This window comes from Tenrec ecaudatus, chromosome 7 (genome assembly GCF_050624435.1).
Source record: "Tenrec ecaudatus isolate mTenEca1 chromosome 7, mTenEca1.hap1, whole genome shotgun sequence".
Lineage (NCBI taxonomy): Eukaryota > Metazoa > Chordata > Mammalia > Afrosoricida > Tenrecidae > Tenrec > Tenrec ecaudatus.
Genome location: NC_134536.1, coordinates 87,502,109 through 87,521,363, shown reverse-complemented (window position 1 = coordinate 87,521,363; position 19,255 = coordinate 87,502,109). Strand labels below are relative to the sequence as shown.

The 19,255-nt window shown below is 39.8% G+C and overlaps 1 protein-coding gene across 1 annotated transcript in view; it reads left to right on the top strand.

Moving 5' to 3' along the window:
• Nucleotides 1–18,494, top strand: part of HTR1E (5-hydroxytryptamine receptor 1E) — a 79,775-nt gene extending 61,281 nt beyond the window's left edge. Inside the window, exon 2 of the mRNA XM_075554031.1 lies at nt 14,619–18,494. Coding sequence (XP_075410146.1) covers nt 14,803–15,900 — 1,098 coding nt within the window. The 5' untranslated portion in view covers nt 14,619–14,802 and the 3' untranslated portion in view covers nt 15,901–18,494. The remainder of the gene's footprint in view (nt 1–14,618) is intronic.
• The last annotated feature ends 761 nt before the right edge of the window (nt 18,495–19,255 follow it).

The window sequence follows — 19,255 nt, the reverse complement described above, 5'->3', positions numbered from 1 at the left end:
TGCTTATGTAAACTTGAAATAATTTGTTTTGATTCTATCCCTAAACTATGATAATTTGTACTAGATTAATATTTCACTTTTGAATCATTATAAATATAAATTGTGTCTAGGCGTGTGGTTGAATGTGCAGGTATAATTTACTGAACCAATAAAATTGAGGCTCCATGTGTACAGAGGATAAGAAATGTTACATTGACTCAGCATATCATAATATTTTCAAAAACTAACCATATGTATATGAGGGGTACCCCCCAAAGAGTGGAATTTCACTGGACAGAGTGGGGCTCTCATAATCCCCATTGTTACTGCTGAGTGAGCATGGGGCTCTTAGTGCACCCCGTGGTGTCACCTGGAAAGGTTCTCTCTGTTTCCAGTGAATTTTCTCATCAAAGTAATTTGACTTGAACCTTGGTTTTTTGGGTCTTTTTGTGTGTGATGGCTGATTTATGAGAACAGCGTGTGGCTGTGAAGTTATGTTTCCTACTGTGGAAAAATGCCACAGAAACTGTTGTGATGTTGAACACAGTTTACAAGGACAGTGCTATGGGGAAAACTCAAGTGTACAAGTGGTTTTCTCATTTCAAAATCAGTGAAATGTTGTTCTGGATGTCTGTTAACTTCCCAAACGGATAAAAATGTCTACTGGTTGTTCATTTGAACTTTATTCCACCAGGTCAGACTGTTAATCAAGCTTTCTGTTTGGTGGTTCTGAAAAGATTGTGTAACAGTGTGCAACAAAAATACCTGATTTTTGGCAGACAGGGGACTGGTTTTGCCTCCATGACAATATACCTGCTCACGCAGCCATCTCAGTGCACCTGTTTGGAGCAAAAATCAGCATGCCTCTCTTGCCCCACACACTTTACTCACCTGACTTCACTCTGTGCAATTTCTTTTTATTTCTGTGAATGAAGAGGGACATGAAAGGACAATGATTTGACAACATAAAAGAGGTGGTGGGGGGGGATGGGGGAGGAGCTGTCAGTCATTCAAACAGATGCACTTGAAAAATGGTTCCAATAATGAAATCACAAATTTGACAAATGTATGAAGTGTAATGGAGAGTACTTTGAAGGTGACAAAGGTGTTTTGTTTTAAAATAAATAAGTAGCTTTGAAAAGAGAATGCTGTTTTTTCTGGGGTGTATCCCCTCCCTCGTAGATTGTGTTGTCTAATGGAAAGAGTCCTGGACATTTTTGTCTGTAGACTTTATGATGTGGTTTTTTTCACCAACAAGATGTAGGACTCTGGGCAAGTCACTTCACCTTTCTAGAATATCTTCTGAGAAATTGGGGGTTGAGGGCACAGAAGCTCCTGCATCTCTTCCTGTTTAAAACTCCATGGTACTCATACATGTCCCTGATTAGCATTTCTTTTTTTTACTCATTTATTTTATATTTTATTGGAAGCTTTTATGGATATTATAACAATTCATAGTTCAATTACATCAAGCATAATTGTACAATTGCTGCCACCATCACTTTCTTTATTTATTTATTTATAACATTTTATTAGGGGCTCATACAACTCTTATCACAATCCATACATATACATACATCAATTGTACAAAGCACATCTGTACATTCTTTTCCCTCATCATTTTCAAAGCATTTGCTCTCCACTTAAGCCCTTTGCATCAGGTCCTCTTTTTTTCCCCTCCGTCCCTGCTCCCCCCTCCCTCATGAGCTGATTATCATTTCTTATAGGAACTGTTAATTTTCCTGCTTACTGACTGCTCTAATTTGAAAAAGATTTATTTGGGGTTATTTTTCTTGCTCTCTTTCTTTTTTAATTTCTGTAAATAACACTGTATCTAAATACACTGCTTCAAATTAAAATCAGATAAAGAGCCTAGCTGGTGATGACATTAAAATGCAGCAAACAGGTTTTTTGAGTTTAGCAGATATAGAGATACGACTCAACATTTCCCTGAATTGCATATATAATATACGGCATTTTGTTTTGCAGGTAAATAGTGGCATGTCTAAGTATTGTGTTCATAAAGCAATGAGAAATGTAAATGATAGTTTAGATCCTAGAATACATCTGTATTTTGTAATTCAGCTTCATTAAAGGAACAGTCTTATATACAGCATTCAATGTCTTGTAACCTAGGAAAGAGCTTTTCAATAATGGTTGAGACTGAATGAGTGGTTCATGCAATCAGTCATACGAGTATTCATATAAAATCACAACTGGTTATAACTAAATTAATAAGCTATTTAACAAGACCTATAGGGTTTCTTCAGCACTTGTCTGTCAGCTTGTCTCACTGTTGTGGTTTGTGTGTTACTAAAATGCTAGAAGGTATGTCATTGGTATTTCGAATATAAGCACGGTTACCCAAAATGAACAGATTTCAGCATAACTTCCAGAGTAAGGAGGGACTACAACAAAACAATAGGCTGTCTAATTTTGAGGAATTAGCCACAGGAAACCTTATAGACAGAATTTAAACATTGTCAGATCTTGAAAACCTCATAAAAAGAAGCAAAACATTGTTGGAGACAGAGTCAGAAGATGAGCTTCACCGGTCAGAAGGCACTACAAATATGACTGAGGAAAATGGCCTTCTCAAAGTAGAATTGACCACAATGCTATGGATGGAGTAAAGCCTTCAGAAGTAAGCCTTTGGGAACTTCAGTTGCTGATGAAGCATGACTCTAAATGAGAAGAAACAACTGCAAATATCAATAACTGGAAATATATGAAACAGTAATCTAGGAAAACTGTAAGTTGTCAAAAATGAAATGGAAAACATAAAGATTGATATTCTAGGTGTTAGTGAGTTAAAATGGACTGGTGTTGGTCATCGGAATCAGAAAACCATATGGTGTATTATGCCAGGAATGACCCATTCAAGAGGAATGGTATTGAAAAGGACATTTCAAAATCTACCTTGAAGCACAGCACTATAGGCGATAGGATAATATCTATCCACATACAAGGAAATCCAATCACTGAAAACTATTTTTCACATTTATAAAACAACCACTAAAGCTAGTGATGCAAATATTGAAGAATTCTACCCATGTATTTAGTCTGAAATGGATAAAACAAGCACTGAAAATGCACTGATAATTACTGATGATTGCAATGCAAAAATTGGAAAAGTTCCAAATAGTAGTTGGAAAATATGGTCTTGGGGATAGAATTTGGAATACCAGCAATTCTTCATCACAAACACCTCTTTCAATAAGACAAAAGTCAACTCTACACATTGACTTTTCCAGATGGAAAACACAGAAAGCAAATTGACTACATTTGTGGAATGAGGTGAAGGAGAAGCTCAGTATCAACAGCTAATATCCAGCCAGGGGTCGACAGACCATCAATGTCTCATATGTAAGTTCAGGTTGAAGCTGAAAAAAATTAAAATAAGTCCACAAAGCCCAATATATAACCTTGAGTCTATCCCACCTGAACTTCAAGAACAGATTTTCTGCATTGAACACTAATGACAGAAGCTCTGATGAGCTGGGAAAGACGTCAAAAATACCATACATGAGCAAAGCGAAAGGTCATTCAAAAGACAGGAAAGAAAAAAATTATTAAATTGGATGTCAGAAGAAACTCTGAAACTGGATCTTAATCTTCCAATTGCTAAGACAATTATTTGATGATTAAATCAAAGAACTGAATAGAAAATTTGAAAGGGAAGCTTGAGAAGACAAAACCACATATTATAAGGAATATGCAAAGACTTAGAGTTAGAAAACCAAAAAGGAATAACAGGCTCAACATATCTGAAACTGAAAGAACTCAAAGAAAGAAAGGAAATCCAAGCCTTGCTACAGTATTGAAAGACTCTATGGGCAAAATATTGACTGATGCAGGAAGCATCCAAAGAAGATGGAAGAATGCACAGTCACTGTACAAAAAAATAAAACAAAAACCACTATTCGACATACCATCATTTCAAAACTAACATATAAGCAAGAACCAATAGTGGTAAAGGAAGAAATTCTAGCTTCACTGAAACATCAGCTAAGGACAGGGCTCCAGGAATTGATGAAATACCAACTAAACTGTTGACACAAGCTGATGAAACACTGTAAGCACTTAGTTGTCTATTCCAGTAAACTTGAAAGACAACTACTTGGCCAACTGACTGGAAGAAATCCATACTTGTACCCATTCCAAAAAATTGACCAAACAGAATGTTCAAACTATAGAACAATACCACTGATATCACATGCCAGTAAAAATTTTCTGAAGTTCATCTAACAAAGGTTTTAGCAGTGCATTGACTAGGAACTGCCAGAGGTTCAGGCTGGATTCAGAAGAGGGTGTGAAACAAGGGATATCATTGCTGATGTCAGATGGATCTTGGGTCAAACAGAAAACACCAGAAATGTGTTGACTTGCATTTCATTGGCTATACCAAGGCCTTCAACTGTGGTGGATCATAACAAAATATGGATAACCTTGAGAAAAATTGGAATTCCAGAACATTTCATTATGCACATGAGGAATTTGTACATGGATCAAGAAGCAGTTGTGCAAGCAGAAGAAGCACATACTACATGGTTTAAAATCAGAAAAGGTGTGCATCAGTTCCATCCTCTCACCATTTCTGTATGCTAAGCAAATCATCAGAGAAGCTGGATAATATGAAGAATGTGGTATCAGGAATGGAAGAAAGCCTATTAACCACCTGAGGTATGCAGATGACACAATCTTGATTGCTTCAAATGAGGAGGACTTGAAGCGCATGCCAATGAAGATCAAGGATTGCAGCCTCCAATATGGATTACAACTCAATGTAAAGAAGACCAAAATCCTTACAACTGGACCAATGAGTAACCTCTTGATAAATGGAAAAAAGATTGAAGTTGTCAAGGATTTTGTCTTGCTTGAATCCACCATCAAGGGTCATGGAAGCACCCATGAAAAGCTGAAAAGACGTATTAAATTAGGTAACTCTGCTGCACAAGACCTCTTTAGAGTATTGAAAAGCAAGGATGTTACTTTGAAGACTAACATGTGCCTAACTTAGGCCATAGGATAGTTGATGGTGTGGTAGTTACAGGTTGGGCTCTGATCTGTAGGGTGGGCAGTTCGAAACTACCAGCAACTCCACAGAGAAATACTGGGCTTTCCACTCCCGCAGTCTCAGAAACCCACAAGGGTGCACTATGAGTCATCCTTAAGATAGCAGTGACAACCCAAGCCACGGTATCTTCAATTGCTTCAGAGACATGTGAAAGTTGGACATTGAATAAAGAAGACTGAACAAGAATCATTGTATTTGAACTGTGGTGCTTAAGAGTACCACAGACTGCTAACAGGACAATTCTTTCTGTCTTGGAAGAAGTATGATCAGAGGGTGCCTTAGAGTCAGAGATGCTGAGACTGTCTTACGTATTTTGGACATGTTTTCAAAAGAAACCAATCCCTAGGGAGGGACAGCATCTTTAGTAAGGCAGAGCAGCAGCAAAGAAGACGGACCTCAAGGAGATGGATTGACACTGTGGCTGTAGCCTTGCACTCGAGCATAAGAACAAGTGTGAGGATGGAGCAGGACCAGACAGTGTTTGGTTCTGTTGAGCATAAGGTCACTATGGGTCAGAACCGACTCAAGGATACCTAACAACAACCATAACACGGCTGGATTCTCCTTCGTAAAACCAGAGGAGATCAGATGTGCCCCCCCCCCATGTCATTTATTCAAATATGTGAAAGAAATGTTGCAAATTCATTTTTTGTTTTCTATATATTAGCTGGTCTTGATTATCTTAAACTTTTTGTAGGAATATGATTTTCCATTTCACCTTCCCTAAGTTAGTCATTTACTATTTGTAACAGAAAATCTTTTTTTTTCTTCAGAAAAGTGACTTAGGTGATTAATAAATGCCTGTTGAAATAATAAATTACCGTTATCTTACCACTCAATAAAAGTACTTTGTTTCAAAAATAGCAAATATTTAAAGCAGAGAAACCCATCCCAGTTTTTGGTTGACAGTAAAATGCTCTTGTGACATCTGTCTAAATTCTATTAACAACCGTGGATTCTTATTTAAATATCCTCAAGTCCTTTTACAATAGCAAATCATGCATAAGCCAGAACCACCATAACTTTGCTTCAATAGGGAGTTAAGACATGGGTTTATTTGTGAAATGTCTTTATCATGAATTATTCATGCTGGGAAATCAACCAAAATACAAATTCAGCTAGAATACTTAACTGAGTTATTTGACCAAGAGATTAGTCCTAGATTGGATTAGTCCTAGAAAACCCAAGAGGACTTGGCAGAGAATAACACTCCATCCAGTCAATGGTCTTCTCACGAATATCCTAAATATTACCTCCTCATTAATCTCATGGAACGTGCTCCACCGTTTATGAAACAGAGGGAGCTTCAAAAAGATCATGGGGAAAAAATGGAACTAAAGGATAATGAAAACTTTCCATGAACTTTTTTAACCCCTTCTTGCATACACACACACACACACACACACACACACACACACACACACAAAACGATAAGTCAAAAAATATTGCTACTGGGTTTAGAGTTCATACCTGCATGAATTTATTTCAAACATAATGTCTTAGCATATCTCTGTGCTCAGTGGGTGGCTGCAGTTCAGTGCTCTCAGTCATCCATTCATCTTGGTCTCCTTAGAGTGTCTTCAGAAAAGGGTCCAATTAAAACTGAGCCATCTGAGGGGTTCTGCTGGGCCAGTAAAATGGAGACAGAGAGTTCAGTCCAGATGCTTATAGTGACTCATATTTTCTGGGATTCCCAGAGGATAATCTTAATAAATTGTCCCAAAAGATACAGACCAATCACAGGAGTTTAGTATAAAGAAGTTTTGGAAACCACTTTGGTGAGAAAAATGCCTGAAAAGTTAGTCTGGGGGATTTTTTTCCCATCACAATAATGCACCTGTTCATTCTCTGAGGTGAGGAAGGGTCACCCTATGAGATTTTCATTGGTAAAACTTACACCATCCACCCTCCAGCCCTGATCTTACCCCTTTAGACTGGCTTTTGATCCCCAAAGACAAAGAGCATTTAAAAGGAATATAATTGGAGTCCGTTGAGAATGCCAAAGCTGCTGTTTTGAACTGGCGTGAATCTAAAAAGTCTATACACCTTAGAAGTGTGTAAATCTAGATGGAAGGGATGCTGAGATATAATAGCTTCACATTTTAATATTTTGTTTAAGAAACATTCCTACAGTTTTGTAGCAATACCCTTTGACTTCTCCTCATGTATGTACATTATCAGTCTGAGCACCATGACAACACTGTGAAGCAGAACACAGTAATGTCTTACATCAAAGGCTTGGGAGTACTGATCACAATCTCTTGCAATTTAACAAACTGGAAGTAATAACAATTATCATCATAACACATATTACATGCCAAGTACTGTCTGTGTGCTTTTGCATCTGTTAACTCATTTACTCCCCACAATAATCACCAGGTTCCAAATAAGAATCGATATCTCCTTTATTAAAATTAGTTGGAAAATTCAACTACCATGTGAGGCAAATTTTGCACATTTGGCCCCACTCACCTGAACTGAAGATAGTTGCCATAGGACCATTCAAATGTTTCCACCCAGTGTTGTGTAGCAATGATGGAAGAGAGAAAATTGACCCAGAGTCTTTGTTTCAGTTGTCGGCTTATTAGATTGAGCCTGAATGTGTGCACTCCAGCCTCAGCCAGGATATGAAGCCAAGAGACTGAGCAGTGAATAGCAAGTGTCTCCAAACTCTCACAAATGTTTGCAGTGGATGGAAAACTGAACTGACAATGATCCTGCCTCCTCCTAGGACGGCAAGGAGAGATTCCCCCAAGCCTCTAAAGGAAGCAATAGAAAGGGAAATGAATTTTTTATGCCAACTAACTCCCAACATCTTCAATCACCAAATGAAAACTGAGGACCAGGACCTGAGACCCAGCACCGTGACCACCGAGTTCACAATAGGTTCACTCTATCAAACACTAGAAAGCTTCCACAGAGACAGTTTGATGAAGGATGGAGGCAAACATTGTGAAAGTCAACACTCACAAGCACTCCTCTAGAAATTCTGTCATGCCTTAACTAGATTCTTTTCCCCATAATTGTCAATGTGCTGGAAACCTATTCAAACCATGTCTTTCTGAGCCAAAACGGTGATAGAGGGAACCACCTTAAGAAAAGTGTTGTAATTGTACTTCACCTCCCATCAGATATTTAAAATTTGACTTCGTTTGACTTTACTGTACTTATGTTGTTCAGAAAGTAATCGTTATATCAACTAAGAGGTTAATACAGATTTGGTTCATAAGAGAGTTACCAATTATATCAAAGGCACAAATGTGGTTTTGTGAAAAGCAGACGCCACTTAAAACTTTTAGTTGTATATTTTAAATATCATTCATCACTTGGCAGCTGCCCCAATGTGAAACTACTCATTCGTTTACTTTCCATTAAGGGGAGCTGCTGTTTTTATTGTTAATACTAGGTGCCATCAAGTTGTCTGACTCCTGGTGACAATGAAACACTGCCCGGTTCTGCATCATCCCCACAAATATGGTTACATTTGAGCCCATTGCTGCTGACATGTGTCGATACATCTTCTGGAGGGTCTTCCCCTTGTTCACTGACATTCCACTTTACCAAACATGGCGTCCTTTGGAAGGGACTGGTCTCTCCTGATAACATGCCCAAAGTATGTGAGACGAAGTCTCACCGTCCTTTCTTCTAAGGAAAGTACAGCCTTCTTCTGATTGTACTTCTTCCAAGATATATTTAATTTTCTTTCTGGCAGTCCGTAGTACTTATTCCCCCTTTTTAAAAACAGTTTTATTGGCACTTTGTCAACATATCATAGAATTCAATAGTTCAACCATATCAAGAAGAGTTGTACAATATTTACCACAATCAATTTTACAACATGGTCCTTTCCCCATGCTCATTGCTATTCATGTATTTTTATTCTATTTTGGCAAAAATATACACAACACAACAATCACCAATTCAACAACTTCTGCATGAATAATTCAGTGCCCTTGATTGTACTCTTGGTGTTGGACAACCATTATTGTTATCCCTCTCCAAATTGTTCTACCACCATTAAAATGCCCCTGTACTCTGACTGGCTCAGCTCTTCCTTACGACCCTTCTGTAAGTGGATGGCCAACTGTCTACAGATGGGCTTTGGGTCTCCACACCACATTCCCCCTCATTGACATTGATATGATATTTTGTTCTGGCTCTTTGATGCCTTATACCTGATCCCATCAACACCTCATGATCACACAGGCTGGTGTGCTTCTTCCATGTGGACTTTGTTGCTTCTCAGCTAGATGTCCATGTGTTTATCTTCAAGTCTTTAAGACCCCAGATGCTATATCATTTGATAGCCGGGCACCATCACCTTTCTTCACCTCATTTGCTTATGCACCCATTTTGTCTTCAGCGATCATGTTGGGAAGGTGAGCAGCACAGAATGCCAGGTCATTAGAACAAAATGTTCTTGTATTGAGGGAGTACTTAAGTAGAGGCCCATTGTCCATATGCTACCTAAATATTAAACCTAAAAATATATGTATGTAAATCTATTTCCCTCTGAGTATATATAAATATATTTACATATGTACATGCCTGTATTTAGACCTCTATAAATGCCCTTTGCCTCCTAGTTCTTTCATATATTTTCTTTCACTTTCCTCTTGTCCCACTATCATGTTTGACCTTCATGTGGGTTTCAGTAATTCCTCTTGGCTATAATGCCCTTGATCAAGCCCCAAAAGGCATCCCATACCCACCTTGCCATAGATTTTAGATAACTTTTTGTTCTCTTGTGCCTGCGTTGGTTGACAGCCCCCTTCCTTTCCCCCATCTCCCCCTCTCCCATGTTCCCCGGGAACCATCAGTCTCTTTTTCTCCTCCAAATTGTTTATCCCACCTATCTAGATAGACATGCAGAAACAATAGTAAGCACAAAAACAAGACAGAACAAAACAAACAAAAACAACAAAAGAAACGCCTATAAATAGTTCCAGGTCTGTTTGTTAACCTTTAGAAATGTTTTCTGGTCAAGTCTGATGGGGTCACGCCCTGGACCCAAAGTCTATTTTTGTTGTTCCCCAGGGACTTCGTTGCTTAGCTCCCCTTGCTGCCCTGTTGCCCACCCTTAGCATTTAGCTTCTGTGTGGTGGGGTCATAATGGGTACAATTCCCACATAGCGCCTCCAGTGTTGACCCTCATAGCACTATGGGTCAGTGAGGGATGTCATGTCTCATGGTGGGGCTGGCCTTATGGTCCTCTCTGTGCACTGGCTGCTCTGAACAGGAATATCATTCTAGGGAGTTGATGGGCCAGGATGTACTTCACTCTCTCTCCTTCCCCCTTGGTTTGCCCCTGTGTGCTCTGATCAGACGTGCCCCTCTACCTGAGCTGTAGCTTCAGTGCTGTCCTCTGAAGTGAATTCTTCTGGGAGGAGGGGGAACTTTTCATTTTTATACTCATTCCTCCCTTCCTATTTTTTCTCTGCACTTATTTTCTTAAAATATTTTAACCCACTTTGAAATGTTAAGTCACAGTTTTCATCTGTTTGGGGGGCATGCCTTTCATGTGCTCTGGGTGACTCTAGAAGTAACTCAATGCTTTAGTGTAGCTCACTTTTTTCTTGAAATTGAGTCACCTGATACTTTATAAGGATGTTTGAGTCAGTATTGTTTTTCTTCACACCCTTACTTTCCGCTTTCCCCCCTTATGTTCTATCCCTCTCTCCCTTTCTTCCTCTCTTCATACCTCTCTCTCTTTGCATCTCCCTCGCTCCTTCTCAATAACTATTCCTCACTGGAATGGTATAAGTCAAGGGATCTGGAGAAACTCTGGAGTTGGGAATAGCATATCCTGACCAATTTTGATTTAGAATGATTCTCTTCAGTTGAAAATTTTAATGAAAAACCACTTAAATTGGCTTTTATGAATAAGAGCATAGTTGATTCCCAGCAGAGCTAAGTGAAATGGACACTGTAAGAAAAAACAAATGTGGCCTTGAATTACATTTTCACTTTCTGTATCATATTTAAAGCAGAACCTGAACATGATAAACCCTCCGGAAAGTCCTTCATTAGCCCTTGTTACGATGCTTCCATGTTAGCTGTCATCATTGCAGCTGATTCTCTGTTCTGGTGTACTATATCCTCCCTGGCGCTAATCCCGAGTGTGGGGCAGGGCAAATGTTAACTGTGTATTAAATTTTATCATACCTGGAATGTCTACTAGAGAGATTAAAATGAGTAATTTCATAAGAATTATAGGCCTGCAATATAAAACAACAAATTTTATGCAAAACAATGTACCGCTTTGGGCACAAATTTACTTACATAATTAGACCGCCAGGGAGGATATAGAAGTCTGGTATGCTGCTGTTAGTATTTGGATTGGTTCTGGTGGATATGTGTTTTGAATTCAGTGTCATTATAGTTCCACCTTCTTTGCTGTGTGAAAAGCTAAAGAGACTTGAGAGATTTCTGTGTGCTATTGAACCAGCACAAGTCTCATTTGAAAAAAACCACTTCCTAAGGAGTTAAGAGTGGCTATGGAGCCATTTTCTTAAGAAGGTAAAAAGAACCCAAGACGATTTGAATTGAATCATTTCCTGCGTGTAGTTGCATCACAGTCCCGAATATGACTCCCTTCCTTGCTCAGGGAGCTCCGCTTCTGGTGTCCCTGGGCCCCACTGACGGACTCCCGGCCTTTTCCACTGCAGCTTTCCTTCTTCGGTTTTGTATTTCACTCACTCCTAAAGTGCTCTCTCTCGCGATGTAAAGGATGTTAAGTACAGCAACAACAACAAAATTGCACAGAGCCCAAGAAAACAATTCAGTTAAAGGAAATCATCACTCCCAGTTACTCCCCCGTCTCCTCTACAGCTGCTACTTCATTTCTTTGTTCCCTTTACAGCAAAGCACTGGGTACCTTATTCTCTTTCATTCTTCATTTCCTCTCTCATTCTTCTCTGGACCACAACATCCAGCCTTTCATCTCCACTCCTTCACCAGACTACCCTTGTCAAGGTCAGCAATGCCATTTATATTCTCCAGCCTAGTGATCAATGACACATCACCCTTGGCTTATCAACAGTATTTACATAATTAATCACTCACTCTTTCTTGGCACACTGTACACTTCTTCATGTGGCCATAGAAAAGAACTGCCTCTCCTGGTCTCCTCTACTTCAATAGGCTCTCTTTTGAATCTACTTTGCTAGATCCTCCTGACCGAAAATCCCAGTTGCTACCGAGTTGATTATGGATGTTATAAACGCCACATGGGCCAGAGTAGAACTTTGCTCCACAGAGGTCTCAATGCCTGATTTTTGGGAAGCATATCTTCAGACATGTCCTTTAAGGAGCCTCTGGGTGTCCTATAGGGACATCCTATTGGCATCAAATTGGGTGGCAGTGACTCTGAGGTTTTGTTCATTTGGTTTTTTTTTAATCAAACGTTTGCACCACCCTGCTCTCGTTTGTGCTGGGTGTCATCAATTTGATTGAAGTTGACTTTAGACTAAGAGCAAACCTATAGGCAAGAACAGAACTGTGTTAGAAGGGGTTTACTAAACTTCAGTTGTTACACAGATCCTTAGGGCTTCCTCCTGCAGAGTAGCTGGGTGGAGTCAACCCACCAATCTTCGGGCTAGCAGCCAACCATTTAACTGATACACCATCTGGGCTCCTTAGAGATTCTCTCTAAACACACTGTCATCAAGTCAATGTCAACTTATAGCAACCCTGTAAGACAGTAGAACTGCCCCTGTGAGTTTCTGAGTCTGTAATGGGTTGTAGGAGTAGAAATTCAAGTCTTTCTCTTGGGAGGTGGCTAGTGGTTACCAGCCATAACCACTACACCACCAGGGCTCCTTGGAGACTCTAGAGACAACCAAATGAAGGTCCATCCTCAGACACACCACAAAAGCACAATGGAAGCAGAGGTGTATAAAATTCGTCATTTAGCTGCAACCAAAATAGAGTCTATTTTAAAACAATGGTCCTCCTTGCATTCCTTAGTGGAAATATCAGCTGCTTTTTAAATTTTATTTTTCTGAGGAATAAATGATATCCCCCCTTTGCTCAACAACAACAACAAAACTCACTGCCTTTGAGTCAATTCTGACCCTATAGTCTTCCTACAGAGAAAAGTAGAACCGCTTCTCAGGGTTCCAAGACGGTAAATCTTTACCAGAGTAGAAAGTCTCATCTTTCTCCCAAGTAGCAGCTGGTGGTTTCAAACTACTGGTTTTGTGATCCGCAGCCCAATGTGTAATCCACTGTGTAACCAGGCGCCTTTGCTCACATGCTAGAAAAAATGAAATCCAGAACTAGGTCTCGCCAGCAGCGTAAAGATTTCCATTCCTGACCCTCATTCCTAGCCACTACCCCACCCAGAGACCTCTCTCACATTCATTCTTGCTCCCATCCTTTTTGAAAATTATGTCTTTTAAAACTAATCACATCAACCTACATACTTTCTTTAAATTGAAAAAAAAACTACCAGTTTTTCTTTGAAGTCTTCATGGATTTAATCTCACAGTCAAGTCACAAGATTTGATTGGCACTGTATCCAGCAACCATTAGCTGTGAACCTTCCCATGGAGATTTTGATTGTTCTCATAAATATACATTTATAATTGATTGTGCCTTTCTTTAAATCCTTACAGCTATCATTTAATAAAGGTCAACTGGCTATCTCAATGAAGGACCAGCATAATCACAGCTTTTCAAGCAATAGAGATAGATAGTAAACACATTTTTTAATGTATAGATTGTTGTGCTTGGTGAGGATACTATTTCACAGTCAATTTATTATATTACTCTGAGAATAATTTGCCATAAGCATCAAAGCAACATTATTTTTTCCTCTATTTCCTCCAAAGAAATCCACATGGGGTGGGGGGTAGGGATTGTAAAATGTCAGAAATAATTGGACCAAGTTGTACAATTCCATTGTGACACTAATTGACTTTTGGAGCACAGTGTTTGCTGTGAATGTCTAAACTCTGGTTTGAAGATTGCTTATTATAAACAATACACATTTCCCCTTAAGGTCATAGTCACAATTTTTTAAGTTATCATGTAATATGAATATAAAACTATATTATTTTGCATGCAAATGTACATATGTAAGAATAAATACAGAAGCGTTGGTAGTGCTTATGCCTTGGGCTGCTAATCACAAAGTCAGCAGTTTGAAATCACTAGCTGCTCTGAGAAAGACAAGGTTATTTAGTCTCATAGAGCTCATCTTGGAAACCCATAAGAACAGTTTTACCCTGTCCTATTGGGTTGGTATGTGTAAGAATCGACTCTGTAGCAGTGAATTTGGTTTGATTTGAGTTGAAGAATAAACGTAAGTAAGAGATTTGGGTGGCAAAATTTAAAACTTAAAGTTTGGTGAAGTCTTCATAAAAAATTTAGGAACTTCACTCATGAAAAGTCTTTTTCTAAGGAAAGCATTAGAAATGAAGATAAACTAAAATTGCAAAGAGGAAATATATATATATACATAATGTGCACATTATTTATGAACATCCCAATATTATCAAGTTTCCCAAGGAAAAATATAGTATCATCATTCACTAACCAACAACATAATATTTTCCAGGAGCTCTTCATCGAGAAGAAATCCTGTGGCCCTTCCCTGTACTTGAAGAAGATGGAATACAAGAGGTTACGAAGTTGAAGAAATGCTGGCTCCCTAGAACGAGAGACATTTAAATCTCAGTAGTTGCCAGCTGAAGGAAAATAGCCAACAGCTTCCCTACAGTGTAAATTAAAACAGGGGGAAAATGAACATCACTAACTGTACCCCAGAAGCCAGTGTGGCTGTGACACCGAAGACCATCACTGAGAAGATGCTCATTTCCATGACTCTAGTGGTCATCACCACCTTAACAATGCTGTTGAATGCAGCCGTTATCATGGCCATCTGCACCACCAAAAAGCTCCACCAGCCCGCCAACTACCTGATCTGTTCTCTGGCTGTGACAGACCTCCTGGTGGCAGTTCTTGTCATGCCTCTGAGCATCATGTACATTGTCATGGACAGCTGGAAGCTTGGGTACTTCATCTGCGAGGTGTGGCTGAGTGTGGACATGACCTGCTGTACCTGCTCCATCCTTCATCTCTGTGTCATTGCCCTGGATCGGTACTGGGCCATCACCAATGCTATTGAATATGCCAGGAAGAGGACCGCCAAAAGGGCGGGGCTGATGATCCTCATTGTCTGGACCATCTCCATCTTCATCTCCATGCCCCCTCTGTTCTGGCGGAGCCACCGCCGGCTCAGCCCACCTCCCAGTCAGTGCACCATCCAGCACGACCACGTCATCTACACCATTTACTCCACCCTGGGGGCCTTTTATATCCCTTTGACTTTGATCCTGATTCTCTACTATAGGATTTATCATGCAGCCAAGAGCCTCTACCAAAAAAGAGGATCAAGCCGGCACTTAAGCAACAGAAGCACAGACAGCCAAAATTCTTTTGCTAGTTGTAAACTTACCCAGACTTTCTGTGTGTCTGACTTCTCCACCTCAGACCCGACGACGGAATTTGAAAAGATCCACACTTCCATCAGGATCCCTCCCTTCGACAACGATCTAGATCACCCAGGAGAACGCCAGCAAATCTCTAGCACCAGGGAGCGAAAAGCAGCACGCATTCTGGGTCTGATTTTGGGTGCATTTATTTTGTCTTGGCTTCCATTTTTTATCAAAGAATTGATTGTAGGTCTGAGCATATGCACCGTGTCCACTGAAGTGGCTGACTTCTTGACCTGGCTTGGTTATGTGAATTCTCTGATCAACCCGCTGCTGTACACGAGTTTTAATGAAGACTTTAAGCGGGCCTTTAAGAGGCTTGTTAGGTGCCGAGAACATACATAGATGTAAAAAGCCAAAAGGCAAGACTTTTACCAGCCTCGTGAATGGTTAAGCGTATAGGTTTCACTTAATATTTTTTAGCATAATTGGTTCAGGAGAGCTTGTAAGTATGTGTCATCTTGATTTTTGTTTGCCTAGTTATGTTTTGTTTGAGGCTTGTTGTTTAGTGTTCTATGTTCTACCTCTGGTTTTATTTGTGGTATGTAATTTCAAATAAAGTTGATAATACAAAGAGAAATTTCACTGAGATAATAATAAGGTAAAATAGTAGATGCTTTTTTATATTTTACAGATACTTCAGTTTTTGCTGTGATTCAAGAATGCCAAAAATCATTATTTGCAAAATTTCTTATTATAAGTGACTTACCTGGTAACTTGTCCTCGCGTGCCATGAACCGTAGGCCATGATTCCCTGTGCATTCAAGTCCGGGTGAGAATTGCATGACTTCACAAAGAATAAAGAGAAAGTGCTTTCCTGTCATGAACTACTGGTAGACCTGAGCTCAAGTCCTTTACTGGAGTGCTGTGAAGCCATAGCTCATTGTTTGCTGTCTTTATCAGACCATGATTAAAATTAACACCCTAATGTTCTAAAAAGACTCTGCAACGAATGCACTGGCACTTTGTGCAGTCGTGTACTATGAATGTGAATAGTGAGCAAATGAGAACCTAAGTTTAACCTTAATCCGTCTGTTACTGTCCACCTGGCCGACAGTTTGGCCTTCCTCTCTTTCTAGGAGTGTGCTGGCCAAGCTTCACACATATTTTCCTGGTCTGAGCCAAATTAAGATGAAAGCATATGTTAAATACGGGGACATTTTTAAGAAGCTTTGCAGAGGACAGTGATTAAATGGTGGACTGTTTTATCTCAAGAAGTTCGCTAGGAAAATTCCAGTTGAACACGTGGAAAGCAATCCGACATCGAAAACCTATGTTTACAGCAAAATCCACCCATTGCAAAATGAGTATGCTATTCTTCTCCTGGAATTCCTGGGACATCCATGCTAGACTGTACTTTGGAGCCAAGAGGCTGCAGGTGGGACCCAACACCACACGGTATGTGACCTGACTCTGCCACCCCTAACCGAGAGAGACTGCTCTAGTGATGTAAGGACCTCTGCTGCGAGGTCCAGCATGATGGCAGAAAAAACTGGAAGTTTGTAAATTCTTGTGATACATCATGCTAAGTAAATTACTGTTTTCAATCTCTGTTTCTCATCTCTCCTTCACACCGGTACCCATCCCTTCATTCTCCATAAATCACCTCATGTCTTTATATATTCAGAAGACAGGAGTGCGCCTCCTCTACAATGCAGTGCTGTCATTGATTTGCTATTACTCCTCTTAAAGTAACCTCTTTAACCCTTATATCTATCCCCTTTTCCCCTTTTCTTGATCTTGCTCCTTTTTTCTCCTCTCCCTCCTCCTCCTTTTTCTTCTTCTCTTCTCTTTCACCACTTTCTTCTGTTTCGCTTTCCCCTCCTCTTTTCTTTCTCCCTCTCTCTCTCCTTGTTCTTCTTTCCTCCAACCTCTATAATGTCAAATGTTAATTTGTTCAAGTCTTTACTAGACTCCAAAATATACTTCATCTGGTCTGGCTGCCCCACCAAGCTCCTACTTTCTATTTCATGTCTCCCAGGCGCCTACCTGCCACGTTTTCCCCATCATTAATCTGCTAATTCTGCTTCCTCTTGTTAACTGGCTGTGAGTTTTCTACCCTTTGCCATTTGAGAATTCCCTTCATATTTGATCCCCCAAATGTCTCCCAAGTTGGTCATCCACAGATCATCAGTAGCTTCCCACTAAACAGATTCTGCAGTTCTTTCTCTGTCCTTATCGACTTCATCTTCTCTCATCTCTTAATACAGCTAATCATACTTTTCTTATATAAACTCATGCCTTCAGGGATGTTTTGCTCACCTGTTTCTTTGACTACCTCCTTAACTTCACACTCTTAACTCTTTTTATGATCCAGGCATTCCCCGCCCCACCTCAGCTCTCACCTTCTATATTTCCATATACCATCCTATCCCTTATATTTCAACAATTACCTCCATTCCTATGGATTGTAAATGTGTGGCTTTAGTTACCATCTACCTATTAATATTCTTCAGTGCCTCAAGCAAAGCTTTTCCAACTGAACAGATGGCTCTTCCCTGTACTCAAGCCTTGTCCTTCTCCCAGGTTCTCAGTCTCACATAACAGAATATTATTTTTTTTATCAATCACACTAAACAGGCATGATTCTCTATCTTTGTCTGTTGTCTCCCACATTCAGATAATCTTAAAGCCTTGTCCATTTTTCTATGTGTAGTTTGGTTTGAGGCGGGGGGGTGGTTTTGAAATCTGCCCCATTCTTCTCTGGCAATTTGATCTTTTACCTGCACCAAATACTTTTATAAGATCATGCTTCTGAACTTCTCAATTGACAACTCTAGTCCCACACACCTTCCAGATATATCTTCCTTAAACAGTGTTTGTCGAAGTGATGATTCCAGACCAGCAGTGTCTGCATTACCAAGGAGCTTACTCAAAATGCTATCTAAAACACACACCCGTTTAGATCCACTGGGTCAAAAGTTCTTAGAGAAGGAACCTCCAATCTGTTTTAACAAGTCTTCTAGGAGATTTGGTGCACAATAAAGTTTGAGAATCACTATTCTAAAACATACCATTGACTCCTCCTGGCAGAATTCAAAAACCTCGACTATTTCCCCATTAATACAACAATTAATTTGATGGCAACTAGTAAACCCAACAATAGCATTCCATGTTTCTTCACTATGTGTCTTCAAATGAACTTTCTTAATTTTGTCTCATCACTTTTCCTCATTCACCTCATATTCCAGGAAAGCCTGAATCTTATCTGGTTATCTAATTCCAGCTCACCTGTTCCCAGCACTTGGGAAACCCAACCCATGGCTTCCTGCCCTTCTCCCACCAGTCCTTCAATATGTAGCTTTAACATGCTATCTCTTCTGTAAAGGCCTCCTGGGATTCTCTGCCCCTCCCTGTCTTTCTAGGAGTTGTCTCTCCAAGATCTATGCTCTCATAGAAATTCATCTGTGTCCTATTATCATAAGTGTTCTGTCATATAATATGTGTGTGTGTATCTGTGCTGTCTACCCTCAAAGACTGTGAGCTCCTTGAGGACAGGAAATGTTTCTGTCCAGTACTTGTATCTCTAGGGTGTCTACCATGTTTTGCATACAGTAGACACCCAATAAATGTCTGTTGATGTGGATGGAGTTAAGTCCCTGGAAGAGAAAATGTAAACATGCCATCATCTCTAGCTGAGAAAACTAAACTGCTTTGTTCCTACAACTTACTCTACCTTTCCCACCTTTGTTCTAAGAAA